This window comes from Furipterus horrens, unplaced genomic scaffold (genome assembly GCF_987537825.1).
Source record: "Furipterus horrens unplaced genomic scaffold, mFurHor1.1.pri manual_scaffold_3, whole genome shotgun sequence".
NCBI classification, from domain to species: Eukaryota; Metazoa; Chordata; class Mammalia; order Chiroptera; family Furipteridae; genus Furipterus; species Furipterus horrens.
The window spans coordinates 15,924,543-15,946,527 of NW_028327173.1; the positions used below are offsets into that span (position 1 = coordinate 15,924,543).

The following is a 21,985-nucleotide window of genomic DNA, read 5'->3' on the forward strand; positions in this document are numbered from 1 at the left end:
TTAATTTCAAAGTCTTAATGGAAGTTACTGTAGTTGAACTAGTCTTTCAAACAATTCATCTGTTCTGTTAGTTAATGTGTCATTGATGCTTGTCTCTCTGCTGCTTTCTCACAGAAAGGGGAGTGTGTTTGCCCACTGTGTCCCTCTGGATACTCTTTGTTTATATTGAAGCAGCAATTAGATTTAAAGATCTTAAAAATTTTCATGTAGACCTTTGTCGTCCATTTGCTGCTCACTGGTGAGTATTATGTATATTCTTAATCTATAATTCAATTCAATGTTTTTCATGTAAGTGGTAAGTTTGACTGTAAATTTTTTTCTTAGAGATTTTACATGAATCGAGAAGACCGCATAACGTGAGGGTAAAGAGCATGAGCCCTCCGTTCAGGCTGATGAGTGTTTTAATCCCAGCTCTGTCCTGAACAGCTTTGTTGCCTTGGGCATGTCACCATCTCTAAGCATTCGTTCTCTCACCTGTATATTGGGGACCTATCTCCTGGGGTCGTGGGAAAGATGAAATGAAGTGATATTTGTAATGTGATATTTTTGAAAATCAATTTGAGAGAGAAACGTTGATTTATTGTTCACCTTATTTATGCAGTCATTGTTTGATTCTTGTGTGTGCCTGGACCAGGGGTCAGTCCGCAGCCTTGGTGTATCTGGATGATGCTGTAACCAACTGAGCTACCCAGCCAGGGCTTGAAGTGTTTTAACCCAATGCCAAGTACATAGGTGTCTGATGATATTATCTATTTTTATTATAATCAAGTGTTGATTCCAAAAGTCTTGATGAAATTCATGGCAGTTTCATAAAGCTTAAATAACTTATAGTTTTTCTTAGTTAATTTACTAAAATGAAAATATTATGAATAAAATTCAAAGGAATATTATTTTTTCTTATGAAATATAAATGAGTATTAAGGTATTTTATTCATTTTTCCTTAACCATGAAACATTTTTAAAAAATCCTCACCAGAGGATATGTTTTTATTAATTTTAGAGAGAGAGAAATTTGGTGTGAGAGAGAAACATCAATTGGTTGCCTTCTATAGGCGCCCTAACTGGGGCTCAAACCTACAACCTATGTATGTGGCCAGACTGGGAATTGATCCCACAACCTTTTGGTATAATGGGTGGCTCCAACCAACTGAGCCACCTTGCCAGGGCAGATGAAATATTTTTTAAAAGGAGCTTGATTCTTGTTTACATCTATTATGAAAATCACCACTATATGTGTGTTTCTTTCAAACACATCAATTTTTGCTAATACTTAATGGCAGAAACCAAAATAAACAGGAATCAACTGAAAAAAAAAATAGTTTCCAGTTTTTTAAAGTTTTTTCACAAATAAATGAATTAAATAAACCTGGTCAATAAAACTTATCACTTAAATTGGTAGTGAGATCACTTTTAGAATAATTATTATTGGTAAGTTTTAAAATTATTTAAGTTTAGTATGAATTTTGACAGTGTTTGCAGAAGCTTTGAAACAGACTGATGAGTTGAATGAAAATACTTCAACTTTTTATCCCAGATATTAGAGTTTTAAGTATAGCTGGTTTAATTTGGTTTCACAAACTGATAATATCAGATACTTATTTAAATGATAGACTATTTATGAAATAATTTTCCAGGAGTAGTTAGTGATAGTACCCCTTGGGCAGCAAGAAGATTAAATTAGTCACCTGAATTTGACCTTGTCTTCTGTCTTCTGGTATTAAAAACCAAATGATGTCCTTTTGATTTTTTTAATGCTTTTAATGTTTCGTTATGACCACTTATGAAATCTCTACCCTGTTATATCTTAAAAGCATACCGATGCCCAAGTTCTAATAATGTACAAGGCAGTTCAATGTTAGTCAACAACATTAGCCACTGTATCCAACAATCACTGCGGTAATTTCTTGAGTTAGTTTGAAGAATGCCGAACTCTGATGGGCAGCCTTATGTCTAAAAGCCCTACTGTTTCCTGGGGTGTTTGTTCTATGTGCCAGCTGCTTCTCATTTCCACAGCAGACATCACATTTATTAATGTGTTTACTGAATGCTCAACTATCATCATCATCTAGAATTTATGTCTTAATTTCAGTCATAGTGTCCTCATGTGCTTGATGCACATGTTTTTTTTTTGTTAATTTGGAATAACTGGCTGGATTGTCTTCTTTCTAGTATTGGGTACCCTGTGGTGACTTTGGGCTTCGGCTTCAAAAGTTATGTAAGCTACAAAATGCGGTTAAGGAAGCAAAAGGAAGTGCAAAAAGAGAACGAATTTTACATGCAACTTCTTCAACAAGCCCTTCCCCCTGAGCAACAGATGCTACAGAAGCAAGACAAAGAGTCTGAGGAAGGTAGGTCTTTACCCTAAAGCTGTTGGCTCACATTACCCTACGTCAGTATTTTTTTTTAAGTTGCTAAGATGTTGGAAGATTGCCAAGGATTTCCTGTTTTTCAGTATTCCTTTCTTAGGACCATTACTTTATTTGGTCATGAGATAGTGTGGTTGATGTTTTCTACCTAGTATCTTAAGACCATGTGCCTTTAAATATATTTCTTTTATATATTTTATTTTTATAGCCTATTTAATATTTTAGTAAGTTATTATAAATATTTTTAAATATTTATTCTCAGCAAAATAGTATGTATAATTATGTGAATTTGTAACTGAAGCAAGCCAAGAATCAAAGCATAAGTAAGATAGAGAAGTAGACAAACAATTGTTTTATAAGTCAAAACTTTTCTGAATAGAGCAAAAATGGATAGGTTCCATTTTAAATGGTTCATATAATACAGTGTGGAACTTAAATTGAGCCTTTTCTGTAAGGACTTCTCTAATAAGCATATAATCAATTCAGTAAATGAATTGACAGCAGTTTTTGTTTGTTTTGGTTTGAGAATTGGAAGTTTGGGGCCATATTTTTAGTTGATATATGCCAAATCTTATTCTCTGGTGTGGTGTGAAAATACCTCTTCAAGTGGACTTTGACAAATTGGAATGTATAGACCTAATACAGAAAATTTTTTGCAAGTAACCTAGTAAACGATACAGACTTCTTCTTATGCCAACTCTAGAGGCAAGAAAAAAATGTAGATGCCCTGGATTCTTTTTATTTTATTTTTTTAAAGATTTTATTTGTTTATTTTTAGATAAGAGGGGAAGGGAGCAAGAAAAGGAGGGAAACATTGATAGGTTGCCTATCACACACACCCCCACCCCCACCCCCAGCTGAGGACATGGTGGGCAACCCAGGCATGTGTCCCAAGTAACGTCTCAGTTTGCAGGCCAGGCACTCAATCTACTTAGCCACACCCGCGAGGGCAGGATTCTAACATCACACTGCTTTTGTTTCATTTAATCTGTCTCTCTTCAATAAAGCTATTAAGTTTGTTTAATTCAAGCATTTTTTAAATATGGCCTCTTAAGAATATGATCTGCCTATGTCTATGTAATAGACAAGTTTGATTTGACTGATAAGTTAAGTATGACTTAATTATAAAATCCTCATCTTATTTTAGAGGCAAAATCTTTAATGGCTTGGAGTTTATAAGTGATGGCAATTTTCTGAATGTTCAGCTTCTCAAATATATTTGGATTTGCTTTTTGAAGTTAGCATAATGTGGTGTTGTTACTGCTGCTAAATGAGGTTGCAAATTAATGTGAGTTTCTAAGCACAGATAATGCACTTTGTTGAATCAGTCTATTCTGTGGTTTTATACAACTAAATATTCTGGTGTGGGTTTGTTCATTGGTTTGTTTTTGGTATTGTAGCAGCCAAAGGATTACCTGATATGGATTCCTCGATCCTTATGCACCACAACGGAGGTATTCCAGCCAACAAAAAACTCTCCACAACTTTGCCAGAGATAGAATACCGAGAAAAAGGGAAAGAAAAGGACAAGGATGCCAAAAAACACAACCTTGGAATAAATAACAACAACATTCTACAACCTGTAGACTCTAAAATACAAGAGATTGAGTATATGGAAAACCATATCAATAGTAAAAGATTAAATAACGATCTTGTTGGAAGTACAGAAAACCTCTTGAAAGAGGACTCATGCACTGCTTCCTCAAAAAATTACAAAAATGCCAGTGGAGTTGTGAACTCCTCACCTCGAAGTCACAGCGCCACAAATGGGAGCATTCCTTCTTCATCTAGTAAAAATGAGAAGAAGCAGAAATGTACTAGCAAGAGCCCAAGTACACACAAGGACTTAATGGAAAACTGTATTCCTAATAACCAGCTAAGCAAACCAGATGCACTGGTAAGGTAAGTGTGCCTGCTGTGTTCTTACCAACACGTAACCAGTAAACTGAAATCTTGAAAAGCAAACATTTCCATATGGGCCTGAGGAATTGTTTGTGATCAGCTACTGTGACTATTCACTCTGTGGCCTTTGACATTTTAGAGTTTATTTCATGAGGGGTTTGTTGGCCACTCAGTGGCAAGGTCCTGAAGCTTGACTCCAGCTCTTTCCAGTTTCTGAGTTAGAGGTGACAATGATTACTTTGCACATCTGACAAATTTACATGTAACTTGGTTTTCTAATGGTGTTGAGAAGCATATCTTTAGTCTTTGTCCTTTTATTTTTGCATATCCAAAGTTCTTGTGGTATAAACACAAAAAGAAGGTGTGTGTCTTGTGTGTGCAGCTCTCTTTGATAGATACCAGTAGGGGTGGTGGAAAGATTGTCCTAACCACCTAGTGCTTGTTTTTGTTTTTCAACTTAATATGCAAATTATTCCCCAAGTAACTCTGGGGAAGTTAGGTTTGAAAAGTAATCTCTTTTTAAAAGATCCGTAGGTTAATACAATGTTAGGCATGGATTTTAATCAGAAATGTTCCTTTTTTTATTTTTAATTAAAAGAATAACATTGTTGTATTGACCTAACTGGCTCAGACTTAATTTTGCTGTATTTTTTATTTATATGTATTCTCTGAAATACCCATGTTTCTTATTCCTGTTACCTTACAATTTGGAAACTGGGATCTGAAATGAAGCTTTTTTTATATGTAACTCAGGAGGGCAATTGTAACTCCCTCCACAAAGTTATCTTACATTCCTCTCTTTTTGGCTTGCTTAGGAGTATATAGTATATTCTAGGAGGGAAGGTTTTCAGTGTTATAACTTATATAAACTAGATTATTAATTTGTTTTAATTTTCTGATTGGTAGCTCAATCAAGGGAAACATTTAGGTTTTACTGCTAAAGGCTCTTGAAACTTCATAGCCCCCAGCCACTTTGGAAATATACCATGCTATTGCTGATGCCAGGCTGGTATCCTCATCTGTTTGTTTTGACATCCTGCCTATCATGCAGAAAAAACACTCAGCAGAGAACCCTCCTCTAGATGCCCATGGGAGAAAGACCAATTAGTTGACCTTTTAATTCAGTTCTTCTCCCACAGATTTACTCTATGCTATCTATAAATAAAAGCTTTTGGTATCTGTCACAAGCTTTTTGATATCCTTTCTCCTATACAATTTTAATAATAGCAGTCAGCTCAAAATAATTTTCCTCTGTTGGGTACTGCAGAGAGAGCAGTCAAGGCTCAGTCTTATCCCATTTCACTTGGGCCCCAGCTGTGGCTGTTGATTGACTCTACTGCCTGATCTACCTTCAGTAAAGAAGTTCAGGGACTCACTTAGGTGGCCAGTTTTCCAGTACGTGGGTCCATTGCCTCCATGCCTCTTCCTGTGGTCACTAATGTGATGTGCCTGACCGGAAGGGAATGCCTTCTTTCAAATACGTAAATAGAAAATATTATATTTAAATAGCTTTATAAGCTTCCATAGAATTATTTTCCATTTTTAATGTAATATAAAAAAATAAGATGATCTAAATATTCAACAACAGGGGATAAATTTAAATAAATATGGTTCATCCATTTGATGGACTTATAATACAGACATTACAAAATTATATTTTCGAGCTATATTAAACAATATAGGAAAGCGCTCATGACAATAGTTTATAAAGAAAGTAGGAAGCAATTTTATTAAAAAAAACATTTTTTTGCAATCTACTTTCTTTTCTTTATTGTTTTCTATTACAGTTGTCCCACTTTTTCTCTCATTGCTACCCCCCACCCTAAAAATATATTTTTAAAAGTATACATAGAAAAAGGATTTGAAGGGAAAGAAACAAATTGATTACAATAGTTATTGCCCGTGGTTGTATTTGGGCTTTTTTTTTTTTTTTTTTTTTTTACTTTCATGCCTTTTCACATTTTTCTATGATGAACAACAATGAAAGTTTATAAAAAGAAGACTATCTATCTGAGGAAATTATTCAGCTTGGCTGTAGTAGGCCTTATCACACTTCTTGCCCTTCTTGGCTATCTCCTGTTTCCTCTTGTTTGACTTCATGTATGTTTTGATGAATATTAATAAGGCTGTAACTGATCCAAACCTGACATGTTTGAATTGTTAGCTAGAGAGTATGTTTGTTCTCTTCAGATGGAGAGGGCTGGACTCAGTGCTCTCTAAGGCTCCTTCTGATGCAAACATAAACAGGCTGATATGTGTAATATGTGAGCCCTTTGCTACTGTAGACACACCAGGGTTGTGTACAGGTCTGGACTAGCTGTAACTTCCAGGTCCTGGCTGGCTGTAGGGAGAAAATTGAACTACCCTTTTAAATTTACGTATTTAAAAAATAATAATTTGGAAGTCATTACTGTATTGTTAGTCGTGGATTAATCACACACATTCTATAGCTATGTCTGTCTCAGTACCATGGTTGAGAACTGCTATATTTGAGGAACCAATTTGGTGACTTTGGGAGGGATTTCATTAGTACACCATTTTCAAAGAGAACTCCTGTAGATCGATATAGCTACCAAAATAAGATTTGATGGCCATTTAAGAAGGGCAAGTTGTCCTTCAGGTCTTTTTTCCATTTCTCCAAGCTCCATGGATGTTTGTAGCGTGCTATGCGCCATGGGTTGGCAAATGACTGCACAAGGCCAAATCTGGCCCACTGCCTGTTTTTGCAAAAAGTTTTATTCACTTACATAGCTTCTGTTGCTGCCTTTGTGCTGCAGTGGCAAGAGCTGAGTAGCTGTGTATGGCCTACAAAGCCAAAAGTGGTTACTGTGTAGCCTTTTACAGAAAACATATGCCGATAGATTACTAAGGTTAAGGAATGTGGGTGAAGGTAAGGAATTTAGGAATAAGTGTTGCCTGTAGGATCCTCCCCATGAAAAGTTCAGGAACTTGCTAAAGCCAGTCTGAAGCCCTGTTTTGGTTTGAGAAATCCTGGGTTGGCCAAAGGGTTCGTTTAGTTTTTTTCTGCACGATGGCTCTAGGAGTGGTTAGTTGTCTTTAATTTCATTCAAAACAGTTTTGTTAGATTGTATTGCGACAGCTGTCATATCCGTGTGCATTTAAAAAGAAGACATCGAAATTGGTGAATTTTTGTGCAGCCATTTTAATATCAAAGATGGAACAAAATATGCAACATTTTCAGCATATTATGCTTTATTATTTCAAGAAAGGTAAAAATGTAACTGAAATGCAAAGAAGATTTGTACAGTGTGTGGCGAAGGTGCTGTCACTGATCAAATGTGTCAAAAGTGGTTTGCGAAGTTTCTTGGTACTACTGACATTTTGGCCAGATAATTCTTTGCTCTGGGGCTGTTTTGTGTGTTGGAAGATGTTCCCACTAGAAGCCAATAACGGGTGGTAGCCAACATACTCAAAATATCCAAATTAAAGTTATTGGTGAAAATGAAAAATGTGTCTTTTATTTTATGGTAAAAACTAAATGGACTTTTTGGCCAACCCAATATATATCTTACAAAAGGACCCAATTTCTGCCAGCTTGATTTCTGAATTTTTTATCCAAGATCTTTAGAAACAGACTTATAATGTTGGTAGCCAAAAATATCTTTATTTCTGACATGGGAAAAATTCTAGACAAAAACAGAAGAAGCAGTGAGGAAGGTCAATTTTTTTAAAACTTAAGTGCTAGGTTAGAAAGGAATAATGTAAATTAGAATGAGATATTTGCTTAAGTTTTTCCTTTAATGGTCATTTAAAAAGTATTTTAAATGTGAAAAATTATAGTAAATTTAGGTAGAGAAAAGGTGAAAATAGTCCCACCACTACGACACTAATTACTGTTAAATTTCATTGTACTTTCATCAACTACATTTATATTATTGTAGCTACAGCGTTGAGTAGTTGTTTGTTCTGCATTTTCAATTAAATCATATAGAAAACCTTTTCCCAACATAGCCTAACCCTCATTTTTACTTGATGTGGAATATTCCATGGCAGGTCTGTGCGGTCATTCAGCAGTCACTCTAAGATCGGGTGGATCTCTGTGGGACACCTGAGCTGCTTTCCTGCAGTTTCAGGGCCTGCAAGCAGGGGAGCCAACAGTTTTGTTTGCACTTGGCAGAGTTCCCTCTCAAATAGCCCAAGACTGTGGGGTTTCTTGTTGGTGATTGTTACTTGTTTCAGTTTTCCTGGTTAAGGGAGAGAATTTAAAACTGAGTGCAAAATGTAAAGTGATCCATATAGTCTGTAGAAGTGTTGAAGCAGTAGTCTCTTCTTGGTTTATTTCTAGTTCACTTTTTTTGTAGATTCATCTTTTTTTTATTTTTAGTGCTGTTTTTTAATAAGATTTCAACATTTTTTTTAAAGTATATTTTATTGATTCTGTCGTTACAGTAGTCTCAATTTTTTTTCCCTTTGCTTCCCTCCTCCCAGTACCCCTCTTTCCTGCAGTAATTCCACCCCCCTTAGTTCATGTCCATGGGTTGTACATATAAGTTCTTTGGCTTCACCCTTTCCTATATTATTCCTAACTTCCCCCTGTCTATGTTGTACCAAGCAATTATCCTTCTTAATCTCTGCACCATTTCCCCATTTCTCTCCCTTCCCCCTCCCAGCCGATAACCCTCCAGATGATCCCCACACCTATGATTCTATTCCTGTTCTGGTTGTTTGCTTAGCTTCTTTTTGTTTTTACCTTTTTAGGTTCTGTTGTTGATAGTTGTGAGTTTGTTGTCATTTTAGTGTTCATAGTTCTGATCTTCTTTTTCTTAAAAAAGTCTCTTTAACATTTCATATAATAATGGCTTGGTGATGATGAACTCCTTTAGCTTTATCTTGTCTCAGAAGCACTTCATCTGCCCTTCCATTCTAAATGATAGCTTTGCTGGGTAGAGTAATCTTGGTTGTAGGTCCTTGCTTTTTGTCATATTGAATACTTCTTGCCAGTCCATTCTTGCCTGCAAAGTTTCTTTTGAGAAATCTGCTGATAGTTTCACAGAAACCCTTTGTAGGTGACTCTCTGCTTTTCTCTTGCTGCTTTTAGGATTCTCTCTATCTTTCACCTTTGGCATTTTAATGATGATGTGTCTTGGTGTGGTCCTCTTTGGATCTAGCTTGTTTGGGACTCTCTGTGCTTCCTGGACTTTTGTATGTCTATTTCCTTTGCCAGATTTGGGAAGTTTTCCTTCATTGTTTTTTCACATAAGCTTTCAATTTCTTGCTCTTCCTCGTCCCCTTCTGGCACCCCTGTGATTCAGCTGCTGGCACTACTGCTGTCATCACCACATCACGTCCTCTCGGCCCCAGCTCCACCCCTCCTACCTGTCTGGATGAGTGTTTCTTCTTTATATCTTTGTTGGACTCCATGCAGCTTGATTTTCTGGACTTCTGGTTGTCTCTAGTTTTGAGGTAGTTGTATTCCTTCTTAGTGGTGGAGGGAGATGCAGCATCTCTGTCTATGCCTCCATCTTGGCCAGAAGTCTCAAGGTTTAAACTCTTTAACATAGTTGAATAATGTCTGGTATGAAGACTCATAAAGGAATAGGATCCGCAGTTTGCATAACAGAGATGCGTTCAACAAAACTTGAGTAGAATTTAGAATGATGATTATTTTTTTGGAACTGGAAGAGATCTAAAAGACGCCTAACTACCTCCTCAACCCTTTTTATCAGTGAAGTAAATGAGCCTTAGAGGGTTCAGTGGCTAGTCCGAGCGACCCAGCTGGATTGCTGGTGCCAGGACCAGAACCAAAGTTACTTGACTTCTGCCTTTTCTCTTCTACCATGCTGCTTAAAAGAAGTTTATTGACCTGCTTATTTTTCTATTTTGTGTTTCCTTTTAAAGGTTTTATTTCTTCACTTTTAGAGAAAGGGGGAGGGAGGGAGAAAGAGAGAGAGAGAAACATCAATATGTGCGAGATACATCAGTTGGTTGCCTTGCCCCCAACGGGGCACCTCACCCGCAATCTGGGCACATGCCCAGACCAGGAACTGAAATGTTGACCTTCCCATTCACAGGCTGAAATCCACTGAGCTATACAAGCCAGGGCTATGTTTTTGTTTTAAATGCACATATAGCTGAAGTCAGTCAAAGGATTGACATCAGACCTAGATGTTATGCCCAAAACACTAAAATTTTTAGAATAAATGCTTAGAATTTCAGAATTCATTTTTCTTTCTTCTAGAGAGATGCTGTTCTAAGAGTTTTAAAACGTCTTGCTCTTGTCAAAGACACAAGGGCATACTTATCTCAGAAGAGGAGGGAGCCATTTACTTGTACCCTTGAAAGCTTACAGGGTCTCTGAGCCTTTAACCCTGGTTTTGGTCAGGCTTCAGAGTTAGTCTGGTACAGACAGCCTAGAGCCACCGAGCATGGAATTTGCCTTTTAGGGTTAATTATGGCGTAGGCTAAGCTTGACAGCAGCAGACCTAAGAGTCCTGAACTGGAATCAGTAATCCCTCACTATATTGCGATTCACTTACCGCAGCCTCACTGTATCGCGGGATTTTTAAAAATATATTTAATTATTTATCGCAGATTTTTCCCTATATCGTGGGATTTTGTGGTAGTGTATATTTATGTTGTTAAAGTTACATAGGTTTAAGAGTGTAGAATAAATGTAAGGTTCCTGCTTCATGGGGGGTCTGGAACATAATACCCGCGATAAGTGAGGGACTACTATACCTAAGACCAGGGATGTAACCAGCAACTTAACCCTGAGGAGACGCCCCCACTGACTGTTTGGAAGGCCTGGGGTCCTAGGTTGTGGGCATCGCTGAGACAGTAAGTTCTGAGGAACTTTGAAGCCATGGAAAGGTAGAGAGCCTATTCTTCAGGGGAAAATGGATATCTGGGAGAAGTTGGTGGGTGAACACAATGTCATTGCTCTTCATTCCACTTTCTAGTCCATATAAATCTTGTATTTGTGTTTTATGATTTTAGGTTTCTCTTAAAAAGGGAGATGAAGATAGCAAAAGCTAAAATTAGCCAGTTTTCCCCTTTGACTGGACTTGCTGGTGGCACAGGTTGCCAAATGTGATTTGACTAGTAGTTCAGTCTTATTTACTTCTGAATAGTCTTATCTTCCAAATACCAGCATTTTAGATTGTTGTTTAACTTCTGACTTACTACGGCTCCTTGGTGTGGCCTTGCTGTTTGGGGAAAAACAATAGGAGATAGTTTACAGTACTTCATATGTTTTATTTCCCCACATTTTAAGAGTTTACACACAATAAAAAATTATGTATCCATTGAAAAGGAAAGATTATTTCTTAGATACTGATTTTTAGTTAGCAGCAGATTCAGTATAATTTAGTGTGAATAACTGTGAAAAAGAGCAAAATAAGAGAATCCAAGAAGCCCCTATGTTGTCAATTTAGAGAAGCATTTCAAAACAGGGAAAATTGAGGGCTAATGCTATTTACCAGAAGAACAAAGAGACATCAGTTCTTTCTGCAGCTATCCATCTTTCCTTTCCCTTGTAGGGAGCTGTCGGGGTACTGGCCTGGATTCTGGTCAGGAGTGGGTGGGGCTGGTTCTTAGGTCCCAGGGCAAGGAATGGCAAGGAACTTGTTAGCTCCAAGTTAACAGAAAGTGAAGAAGATTTAGATCATGGAGCCCAAGATTGTAGGCACAAAGCAAGAATAGAATCCAAAGCTGAGACCTGACTATGGGGAAGAAATAAGACACAGGAGTCAATTCAGGAAGTAAAGCCTGTGAGCATTCCTGGGACAGCTACCTTGGGGCAGGTGGCCTTTTATGAACCATTCCAGCCCTCCCCCAAGGCCCTGAAGAGTCCTGCGTGGGGAGTCACAGTAGTTTATAAGTGGGAAAGGTTATAAAGGATTCTCTTGAAAGGTAGAAACTTATTTTGAAAGAAAGTAATTAGAAAGACCCAAAGATCTATTGTTAAAGGGGAGGGAATAGCAAAACAGATTTTTTAGTATGAACTCTTTACAAAATGTGAGAGGATAGTTTTCATGTACACAGAAAATTATTTCAAATAGTATATACCAAATGGTCTATTGTAGTTGATTATATGGGATGTTTACTTTCTGCATTGTATGTTTCTATATAGTTTGAATTTTTACACAGCTTATACCCATAATATAATGTATCCTAATGAGGGCAGTGATCTTTTCTCCTGTCTGCTACAGTACATAGCGCTTTGCACAGAGTAGTTGCTCAGTAAATACTTGTTGAATGAATATTACCTTTGTGCAGGGGAAATATTAGAAGGGGGATAGGAGATGGACCTCAGTACTTGCACTGCAGTGCAACATAGTTCTCAAAGTCAAGCTTCTTCAGTGTAGTGCAAAGGCTTTCAAAGTTAGAAAAACCTACATATTACATTAGACCAGGCCAAGGACCAGACATCCAGTGTCAAAATATTTGTTCTTCTTGAGTAGGTGGTTATCTATTTTATTTCTAAAATATAGAAGACCTTCCACTCTATGCTATTTTCCTTTATTTCCCAGAAAGTTTTGAAACTCAGTACTGTTCGTACTTTTTTCCAAGGCTGTGTAGGAAATTGGAAGGTCAAGAATTTCTGTAAGTTACAAGGGACAAGAGGGAAAACTCCTAGAGAGTGCTGTCAGAAACGCCATTTGCTCCAGCACTGGTTAGTAGGAGTCTTGGCACAAGCTACATCTCAGCCAGGAACAGCCAGAGAGGAAATCTCAATTTGCCTTGTCTTTTCCATACCTGTTCATCTTTCCCAATGGGTCTTCCCCATCTTCCACCCCACCCCCACCCCCCGCCACTCTCTTCGTCTCTGTGGTATTGTGGTATTGTGGTCTCAGGTGGAGAGAACTCAGATCCCCTGTTTCTGTTCCAACCTTCTCTCCAAGAAAATTCCCCGGGTTAGAAAATGTGTTGACTGTTTATATATCATCTCCTGTGCTACAGTGTATTTGTTTGTTCTCCTCTGTTTTTGAATACATCTTGCTGTGTGTCAGGAATAGTTTGCAGAAGACAATCTGACCTGGGAGGCAGTGATTTGGGTGTTGGGCCTTTACTCTGGCTGCTTTCCCTACATGTGCTATCTGCTCTGACGAACTACTGCTGCACGATGACTTGACACCCCCCCCAGTGAGTACTGGCTACCAAAGCAGGCCTTTGCTTCTACTGGTGCATGTAATGTTTTATTCGTAACAGTATCGTTTCCAGCTGAAAGGTAAAATTTAGTAAAAATGTATGGCATTTTAGAATGAAGATTATGAAAACTGGACACTTAGAGGTTCTAGATTAGATTAAGTATATTAGACATATAACTGCTATTAAATTATTTGGAAATTATTAAGTAAAAAAAAAAATAAGTAGAAGAGCCAAGTTTAGTGTGCTCTGTGGAAACATGTATTTGATTTATGTTTGTCTAGCATTGTCTCTGAGCAGATTATGGCCCCACACCTGATTTATTTTCATTTTCTGCCATGCTTATACTATTTAAGGTACTTGTAAGTTTTACTTAGCGCTATATTCACAGTATAGTATGAATTTATTTTAACCATTGTAGTGATTTAAACTATAATATTCTTGGATATAAACCTGATAATACAAGCATGTTCATTTTATACTTAAAAAAAAGATTTTTAAAAGTTTATTTTTAGAGAGAGGGGAAGGGAGGGAGAAAGAGAGGGAGAGAAGCATCAATGTGTGATTGCCTCTCACGCATTCCCAACTGGGGACCTGACCCACAACCCAGGCATGTGCCCTGACTGGGAATTGAACTAGCAATCCTTTGGTTCACAGGCTGGCGCTCAGTCCACTGAGCCACATCAGCCAGGGCTCATTGTATACATGAACAGGCTATTTTGTGACTTGAAACCCATGTAGCACTTCAGAAAGTAGGCATTAATGAATTTAAGCCAGAAATTTACTTAATGAGTCTATATCCAGGTAGTCAAAGAAGATAATTATGTTGTATGGATAAATAAATTATGAAATAACACATACATTAGTTGGGGGTTAGAGTGCCCATTAGAAACATTTTTATGTTGAGTACTGACAGTTTATCCCAACAAAACAGATTGTAAAGTTTCCTCCCTACACTTCAGAAGGAACTACTATTAAACTTTGTGTTAAATTCTGAGTCAGTACCCCTGCCGGCACGTAATGAATTGAGATTTCCAGCTAAGGGGATTAGAGGTGGATTCCCTGAAGGGGAGGTACTCCAAGCAAAAGGAACTATATTCTTTAAATGTTACTCATGCTGTCATTTAGAAACTGGCTGTTTGAATACTTTGACATCCAGCGTGGGTATACTTCAGCCTATGCACATCTCTCGGGGATTTCTGAGACTTTTTCTAGACAGCTGGGACTCTCGGGATTAAAACAAGTGTTTTGTCTGTTTGCATGTTTTTTAATGGGAAAAATGACAACTCCTTTCTCATAAGGTACATTTCATCTTTCTTGATAGAGCTTAACAGATTTGAGACAAATACAAAACAGTGAACTGGAAAGAGCAGGTGTTACAGACTCAGACACCTACAGAAGCAAGACAGGGCACAGGCACGAGAGGGCAGGCCAGGGTTGGCATCATTAGTATTTAGTTGCACAGGGCACCAGGGAGCTTGGGAGCACATACCTTTCCAAGCAGAACAGCCAGTTGTGGCCTGGGGGTGTTGCAGGCCCAATGTTGCTAAACCTGGTATTTTGAAGAGATACCAAAAATAGATTATCTTTATGTGAATCTACCAGTTAAATTTCTTTCTTTTTTTTACATCATGTGGAGGAGGGTCAAACAAAACATGTTTATGGACCAGATTGGCTCACTAGTTTGCAATGTCTGCACTTGCCCCTTCCTGTTATTCTTATATTTTGCTCCCTCCTACCCCCTGACCCACTGGTCAAAACTTGACTCTTATAGGAAGAACTTTTCTGTTAGTGATTATCTGGTAAATCCCATTAACTAATCTGCCATGTATGTATTAATGGAAGCTTTTTGCATCCTCCTCTCCTTCAGTTCCTTTTGCCCCTGGAAAACATGTACTTTTTGACAGTACTCCACCCCCAGTCAAAGACCACACCCTCCGTTGTTTAATCCTCGCGCCTGACTGTGAGGCTTTCAGACTAGTGCGGATTTAGAGGGAGAGGGGACAGCCTTGTGGTGAGAAGGTGGTTTGGATCTCTGGTGTTCCTCAAACAGTACAGAACTGCTTAGGCTTTCTGTACCTAGTGGGTGTCTTCTTCCATGCCAAGATGTTTTCCTGCTGTGGTTTTAGAGCATAAAATACACGAAAATGTGGGATGTGGACACTAGTTATTCACAGACTCCACTGGCCTGCTGGTTTAGACTCTGGACCTCCTAGCACCATCCCTTGTAATGTGTGTAATGCCAAGCTTGATGTCAGGACAATGCCTGCTCTTCTCTTTCCTTAGGGAGCCAGACCAGAGCAATAAACTGTAGCTCTAGACTCTAGATTTAGAAAAACTATTGTTTCGATAGGAACTGATGAATGGGATGCAGATTTAGGAATGGAACCATTGTCTACTTCAGAAAGTTAAGTTCCTCTTTTTTGGAATGACCTAAACAGTTAGGCAAGTAGAAGAGTTGGATTTTCCCAAAAGCTTTCAGGCTATTCTGAAACTGACCTGTAACATGGGAAAATCTAAGAGGAACAGTGAACATTGAAAAGCCATGGAAAGTCAATTGACAGCCTTCTCTTTTAAAATAACTTTCCTCCTAATTATAAAATAAGAATTAAAATGTTGAAAATAAATTATATATGTTGATTATATTCAAATTTTAAGATAAAGAAGCAATAGCCACTATCTTAATATATAGCCTGTGAGTCATTCACTTTTGTCTTTTTCACTGACTGTGTCATGAGCATTCTCCCTTGTCATTGAATATTCTTCTTTGCCCTGGCTGGTGTAGCTCAGTGGATTGAGCACTGGACTGTGAACCAAAAAGTTGCAGGTTTGATTCCTAGTCAGGACACGTGCTTGAGTTGCAGGCCAGGTCCCCAGTTGGGGACACCTGAGAGGCAACTACACATTGACGTTTCTCTTCCTCTCTTTCTCCCTCCCTTTCCCCTCTTTCTAAAAATAAAACAAATCTTTAAAAAGTAATAATAATAATATTCTTCCTCGGTGAGTTTTTCTTTTCCTTTTTGAAAGGCAAGAACCGTTTATTATTTATTTGCTTACTTATTTATTTATTTTAGAGAGAGGGTAAGGGAGGGAAAAAGAGAGAGAAATCTGTCACCTCTTGCATGCCGTCAACTGGGGGCCCAGCCCCCAACCAGGAATGTGCCCTGATGGGGAATCGAACTGGTGACCCTTTAGATCGCAGGCCAGTGCTCAATCCACTGAACCACACCAACCAGAGTTCTCAGTGTCTTTTTTTTTAATGGTGTATGTCAGTCATACAGACACATGAATGAATATACAATTTATTTAGCCAACCCTCTGTTGAATATTTAAGTGTTTCTAATATTTTTATTATAAATAATGCTGCAACAAAGGCACTTTTACATCAATTTTTGTATCACCAGTTCTCCAAATAAATAAATATATGGGAGTAGTATGCTGCATCAACAGATATGAACATTTTAAGTACTTTTGATACACACTATCAAATCTGACCACATTCTTTAAGGACCTTATTAAAAATACTAGTTTGTGGCACTTATAGCTTTATTCTTGAAGGGCTTCAAGAAGTCAGCTTTTCATTTCCTACAATGACCGGTTGTATGAAAGCCTCTAGGATTCCTTTTCTGCATTTCTTTGCATACCTTAATGAAAATTAATATGTTTGCCTTTTGTGTTTGACAGATTAGGGAGCAGAGACATAAGTACTTTGTAATCAGGTCATCAAGCTGTTGCTTATTTTTGGATGCTTGTGCCTTGTAAGCAATTGTAGTGACTACAGTGAGACCCTCGGCAGCTTTATTTCACTATTTCCAAAGCTGTGGTTTATAGGATATACTGGAGAAGCTTCAAGTCATAGATGAGATACCTTTGCATCTTTATGTGAATGACCCACGCTGCCTGTCCTGTCAGTGTGAGTGACCTGGAAAGGGGAGAAGGGAAGGAGTTATGAAGAGGATAAACAGTCTTTTCTTTTTGGGACAGAGCTTTGATTTATGAGCTCAGCTTTCTGCATAGACAACTGTGCAGTCCCTAAACAAGTCTTGTCGTGTATGATTAATGTATACCAGGGGATCTCCTAATGGATTAGGTACTTACCAAGATGGTACAGTTACTCCTCATTCTTCTCATGTGCACCTGCCTGCTTGATAAGCAAGAACCTACTTACTCCTGTCTCCTTCAGCTATGATTTAAACTAAATATCTGACGGCATGCTGTAGATATGTTTCCAGAGCCTCATTTGTCATAACACTGACCCTGTTCTATCTAAACACTGAGGAGACGGACACAGAGTGGGGGTTAGAGACATGGCCTGGAAGAATTGGAAGAAATTTTAGAAATACAGTTCCAGCTTCTAATTTCATAGCACTGTCGGTTCCTGGCTTCAAAGAACTTAATCTTTTTAGAAATAAGATACATACATAGGAGAAGATTAAAAACCAGAACAAATTAAAAAACAGCTCAAGGCAATGAATAGTTTAGTCCCAAACGAGAAGTATCAATGGTAAATGCTTTCAGATTTCAGAGAGAGAGGGAACTTGGGACTCTGGAGATCAGCACCTCATGCTGGAGAGTCTGTTTAGTTTGTTATTTGTTTTTATTTTTCAATTGAGCCTTAAAGAATGAGTAAAATATGAAAATTGGAGGTTGTTCCTCCCAGACGGGTGGTACAATTAAAGGCAGAAGATGTCTGGAAACAAGGAGTGGGTCACTTTTGGCTTGTTTGACAGGTTTGTTAGAAAAACCTGTCTTTCAATCACTTGGCAGTGTAATTTGTGGATGACCTGAGGCCCCTTTTCTTATAGAGCCAGCAGAATTGTAAGGTCTTTGCTGCCTTCCAGAGCCTGCAGCATCTCTGTTCCTAGCACCTGAGAATTCAGAGATAACCAACAGAGCCAAGGCTCCTTATCTTCCCGAATAGCTGGTGGGGCCAACCGCCCAGCCCAAAGCAATGAGCGCTTAGGTAGTTTTCTGGAGTGCAAATGGCGTGTGAGTCATGGAGTATTTGGGGAACCTAGTTATCCCTAGGTGAAGTCCTGGGTGAGAAAAGCCTCCTTCTTTTTTGTAAGACTTGCTTCCTGGGGAAATTTACTGCCCCATAGCCTTGAAGTTCCTCTGTGCTTCTGTCAGGCCTCAAAGCTTCAGGTTTTATAAAAGCTTCAGGAGTTACTGGCAGTACCCATTGCAGACTTTAAACTTTCAATGAAGTCATAGTACTGTGGGCTGTAATTCAAGTAATTCACAAAAAATAGGGGTTACAGACATTTTGACATAAATATCTTCCTACTTTTCAGATACTTAAAAACAATACCCCTTTCAACTAAAAGCTGACACTTGAATACTGCACTTTGTTTTACTACAGGTGTACTTCAAGATACTCAAAGATATTTTTCCTACTTAGCCTGCCTCAAAGGCTAATGTCTGAGCTTCATTCTTTTGGAGTTTATTAAAATACAAATCTTGCTATTAAATAATTAATTATTAAAATAAATTAATTAAAATTAAATAATTAAATAATTATCAACCATTTACATTGTAACTTCATTGGGAAGAATGAGGGAGAAGATGAGATTGAGTTAAGGTTTGGAGTGAGTTTGCTTTGAAGTCAGCCCAGCCCACTAGAGTACGCACCTGAGAAAGTTCTTGTGATGGTCCCACCTCTTGTTTGTGACCTAGAGTCCGGCTGTAGCTTCACATGGTTAGAAGTTGAGTGCTGTCTTCTAAAATTATCAGTGAAGTGGCTATGAAAGGTGCCTGGACCCAGTAGGTAACATTTTGAGTTGGTTAAAACCCTGGCTTGTTTGATTGGCACAAATGGACATATTTATTGGACGCATAGACTCTGGTTTTGCCATGGGCCCCATCTATCCCAAGTGGTGACACCATTAGGCAGCCTTTGTAGGGGTGAAAACTAGTGCCACAGGAGTTGGGCAAGCAGGAAGGGAGTGCGTCTATTCCTGCCTAAGCCTTACCAGAGTTTGGTTAAGATCTCTCTGGCTCAATTTTTTCTTTTTTCTTTTTTGGATGAGATTGTACTTCTGGAAGAAATTCTCCTTTTACCCCTTTATCTTCTTTTGTGTAGGGAAGAATAGGATTTAGCCCTTTTAAAAGGGGGTTGAGTTCATGGATCACTTTTTTCTTCCTTTCTTTTGATCTCTATTTACTGAAATGAGTTTTAGGGTTAGAAACTATCACTTTTGCCTCGTGTTCTTCCTGACCACTTGCTTCTAATTTAGGTTGCAGCTATTGACATTGTAATAAAATCCCATGAATACTTTTGAAGAGTTTTGCATTAACCTCTTAACACCATTTAATCAGTACTTCTTGGTGTGTCACACCAATAAATTATATATCCGCTTTATTACCTAGGAAGTTTTGACCTTGAGCACCAAAGGGTTAAGTATATCATTAAGACAAGTAGTAGTTATCTGTCTAATAAATACCCTGGCACTTAACTGGCTTGATTCAATTCAATTTACTGATTCATGTAAATTCTTTTATAACTCATATATATAATTTGCAATGAGCATATGGAAAAACTGAGCTATATCTTAGAAAATAAGACTGTATCGAACATTCACATGATGGAATATTATGCAGTAATTGAATTGCTTATGGGAAGTTTCTAATGGTGTGGGAAGGTGCTTAAGATATATAAACTGTATATGTGGTAATCTCTCACCAATATTAAAAATATATACATGTGTGAAGAAAGGGGAAGGAAAAAAGACATACAGGAAAGAAGTAAACCAAATGTGAATAGTGAGTGGTTCTGTCTGGATGAGAAGATTGTGAATTATCTACATTTTTATACTTTATACTTTTCTGTTGCTATATGCAGTTTTTTATATTGACTGTCTATCACCTTTACAATAAAAAATAAATCCACTAAGGAATTGTAAATCACTTTACCTATCTCAGTAAAGGTTTAAAATATAGTGAACCTTTAAGGTTAAAATAATGCTTTCTGAAGCAAGACAATGAAAAACTCCCCCTCATAAATTTTAAAAACTTAGAATTTACCATTTAGCACTTGAAGTTTCATCTTACATACCCTTATACAGTGTTCCTATAGATAAGTGTTTCTGCTGCTAACTTTCAGGTTTTGCTGCAACTGTTTGAAAAACAATAATTAAGAGTTTCACAAAATTGGTAGTAGTGGTTATGAAAATCTTGAAGCATTTTCACTCTATGTCTTGTGAAACTGTATTTGAAAATAAACTTTTTATTGAATTATAACACACACGCACAAATGTTAAGTGTACAACTTATAAATTTTCAACTTATCCTTATAACCACATCATTTTATTTTTGTTGTTTTGTGCTGCTGCATATCTTTGACAAAAATTTCATAGTTCTGCATAAAAAAATATATTGTTGTTCAGTATCCTGTGGTCTTCAGAGTTAACACTCTAGATATTTTTGTACTTTTTGCTCTCATAATTGCATTAACTCTTTGGGTTTTCAAGGAGCTCTAAAATTTCATTCAGAATATTCTTAGTTCATGGCAGGAAAATTGGCAATCAAAAATGCAAAAAAAGTAATATGCAAATCACTGACACCTAGCCTGGGCAGATTTAATTTTTCTTTCATTCCCAGTGTGGCACATGTTTTCCCCCAGTTGGCTGGTTGTGTGGAACCTGATTCCTGTGCCTCTGCATATGATACAGCCTAGGTTGCTAATCTGAAGAAGCAGATCAGCAGCCAGCAGTAAGTGTGTCAGGCCTAGAAATCCTAGACCAGGCTGGGAGGAACTTTAGCGATCATTAGCCTCCGATGGGGAAACTGAGTCCTAGAAGGTTACATGGTCTTGTCCAGGGTCACAGAACTGGCGCCAGAGCTGAGTCTAGAATCTGGATCCTAAACGCATTACTAAACCATGCAAGTCCCTATTCTCGTTTTAAAATTCACCCTTTCTACTGAAAATGTGATCCTCAGACTGTGAAATCGGCTTCTCAAGAAAGATAAATTACCTAATACGTTTTTCAGCCAAACCTCTTAATGGGGGTAACCTGACAGCATCGACCTGTTTTGGAAAATATCCCTTGGGTTACTTCGGGTGAATGAGGGATGGTGTGGGATGGTATAAATGCTGGTCTGTAATTGTTTAGAGCAGTTCTGGGAGGACATTCAACTGGAATAACCCTGGCAATAGCGAAAGTGTGGCGTGATGTTGACTTGTGACCCTTCCCTGGGGAGCAAGCTGTGTCAGGAGACCTGTCAGAGCTCCTGGAACACAAGGTTTCCGGTCTATGCTCCTGGTCACTGGACGGGGAGACTGACTGCTGTGCCTGGGAGATGACCATCAATGTTATAGGACTTTCTGTTATTGAGATTTTGTTTCTCTTGGCAAAAGTAGATAAATAAATATGGCTGCTCTTCAGTTTTCTGAGAGATGCCGGCAACATGTATTTAGTAAGTATTGATGATGGGTTGGGCCCTGGGGATTTAGTGCTTAATAAAACATGCCTGTCGGGACTTAGTTTGTGGAGCTGGCAATCCCAAGGAGAGATCACCATTGCTCTCCAGAAATCCTGGTTCTGTTGGTATGTTGTATCAGTGAAAAATGCACAAGTCTCAGTAGAACAAACTGACTTTTTGCCTACCTG

At 38.0% G+C, this 21,985-nt stretch overlaps 1 protein-coding gene across 2 annotated transcripts in view; it reads left to right on the forward strand.

Moving 5' to 3' along the window:
* Nucleotides 1-21,985, forward strand: part of MACO1 (macoilin 1) — a 67,505-nt gene that overhangs the window by 32,730 nt on the left and 12,790 nt on the right. For both annotated transcript variants that reach the window (XM_090268815.1, XM_090268816.1), the window contains exons 4-6: nucleotides 115-238; nucleotides 2,170-2,348; nucleotides 3,767-4,268. In XM_090268815.1, coding sequence (XP_090124941.1) covers nucleotides 115-238; nucleotides 2,170-2,348; nucleotides 3,767-4,268 — 805 coding nt within the window. The remainder of the gene's footprint in view (nucleotides 1-114; nucleotides 239-2,169; nucleotides 2,349-3,766; nucleotides 4,269-21,985) is intronic.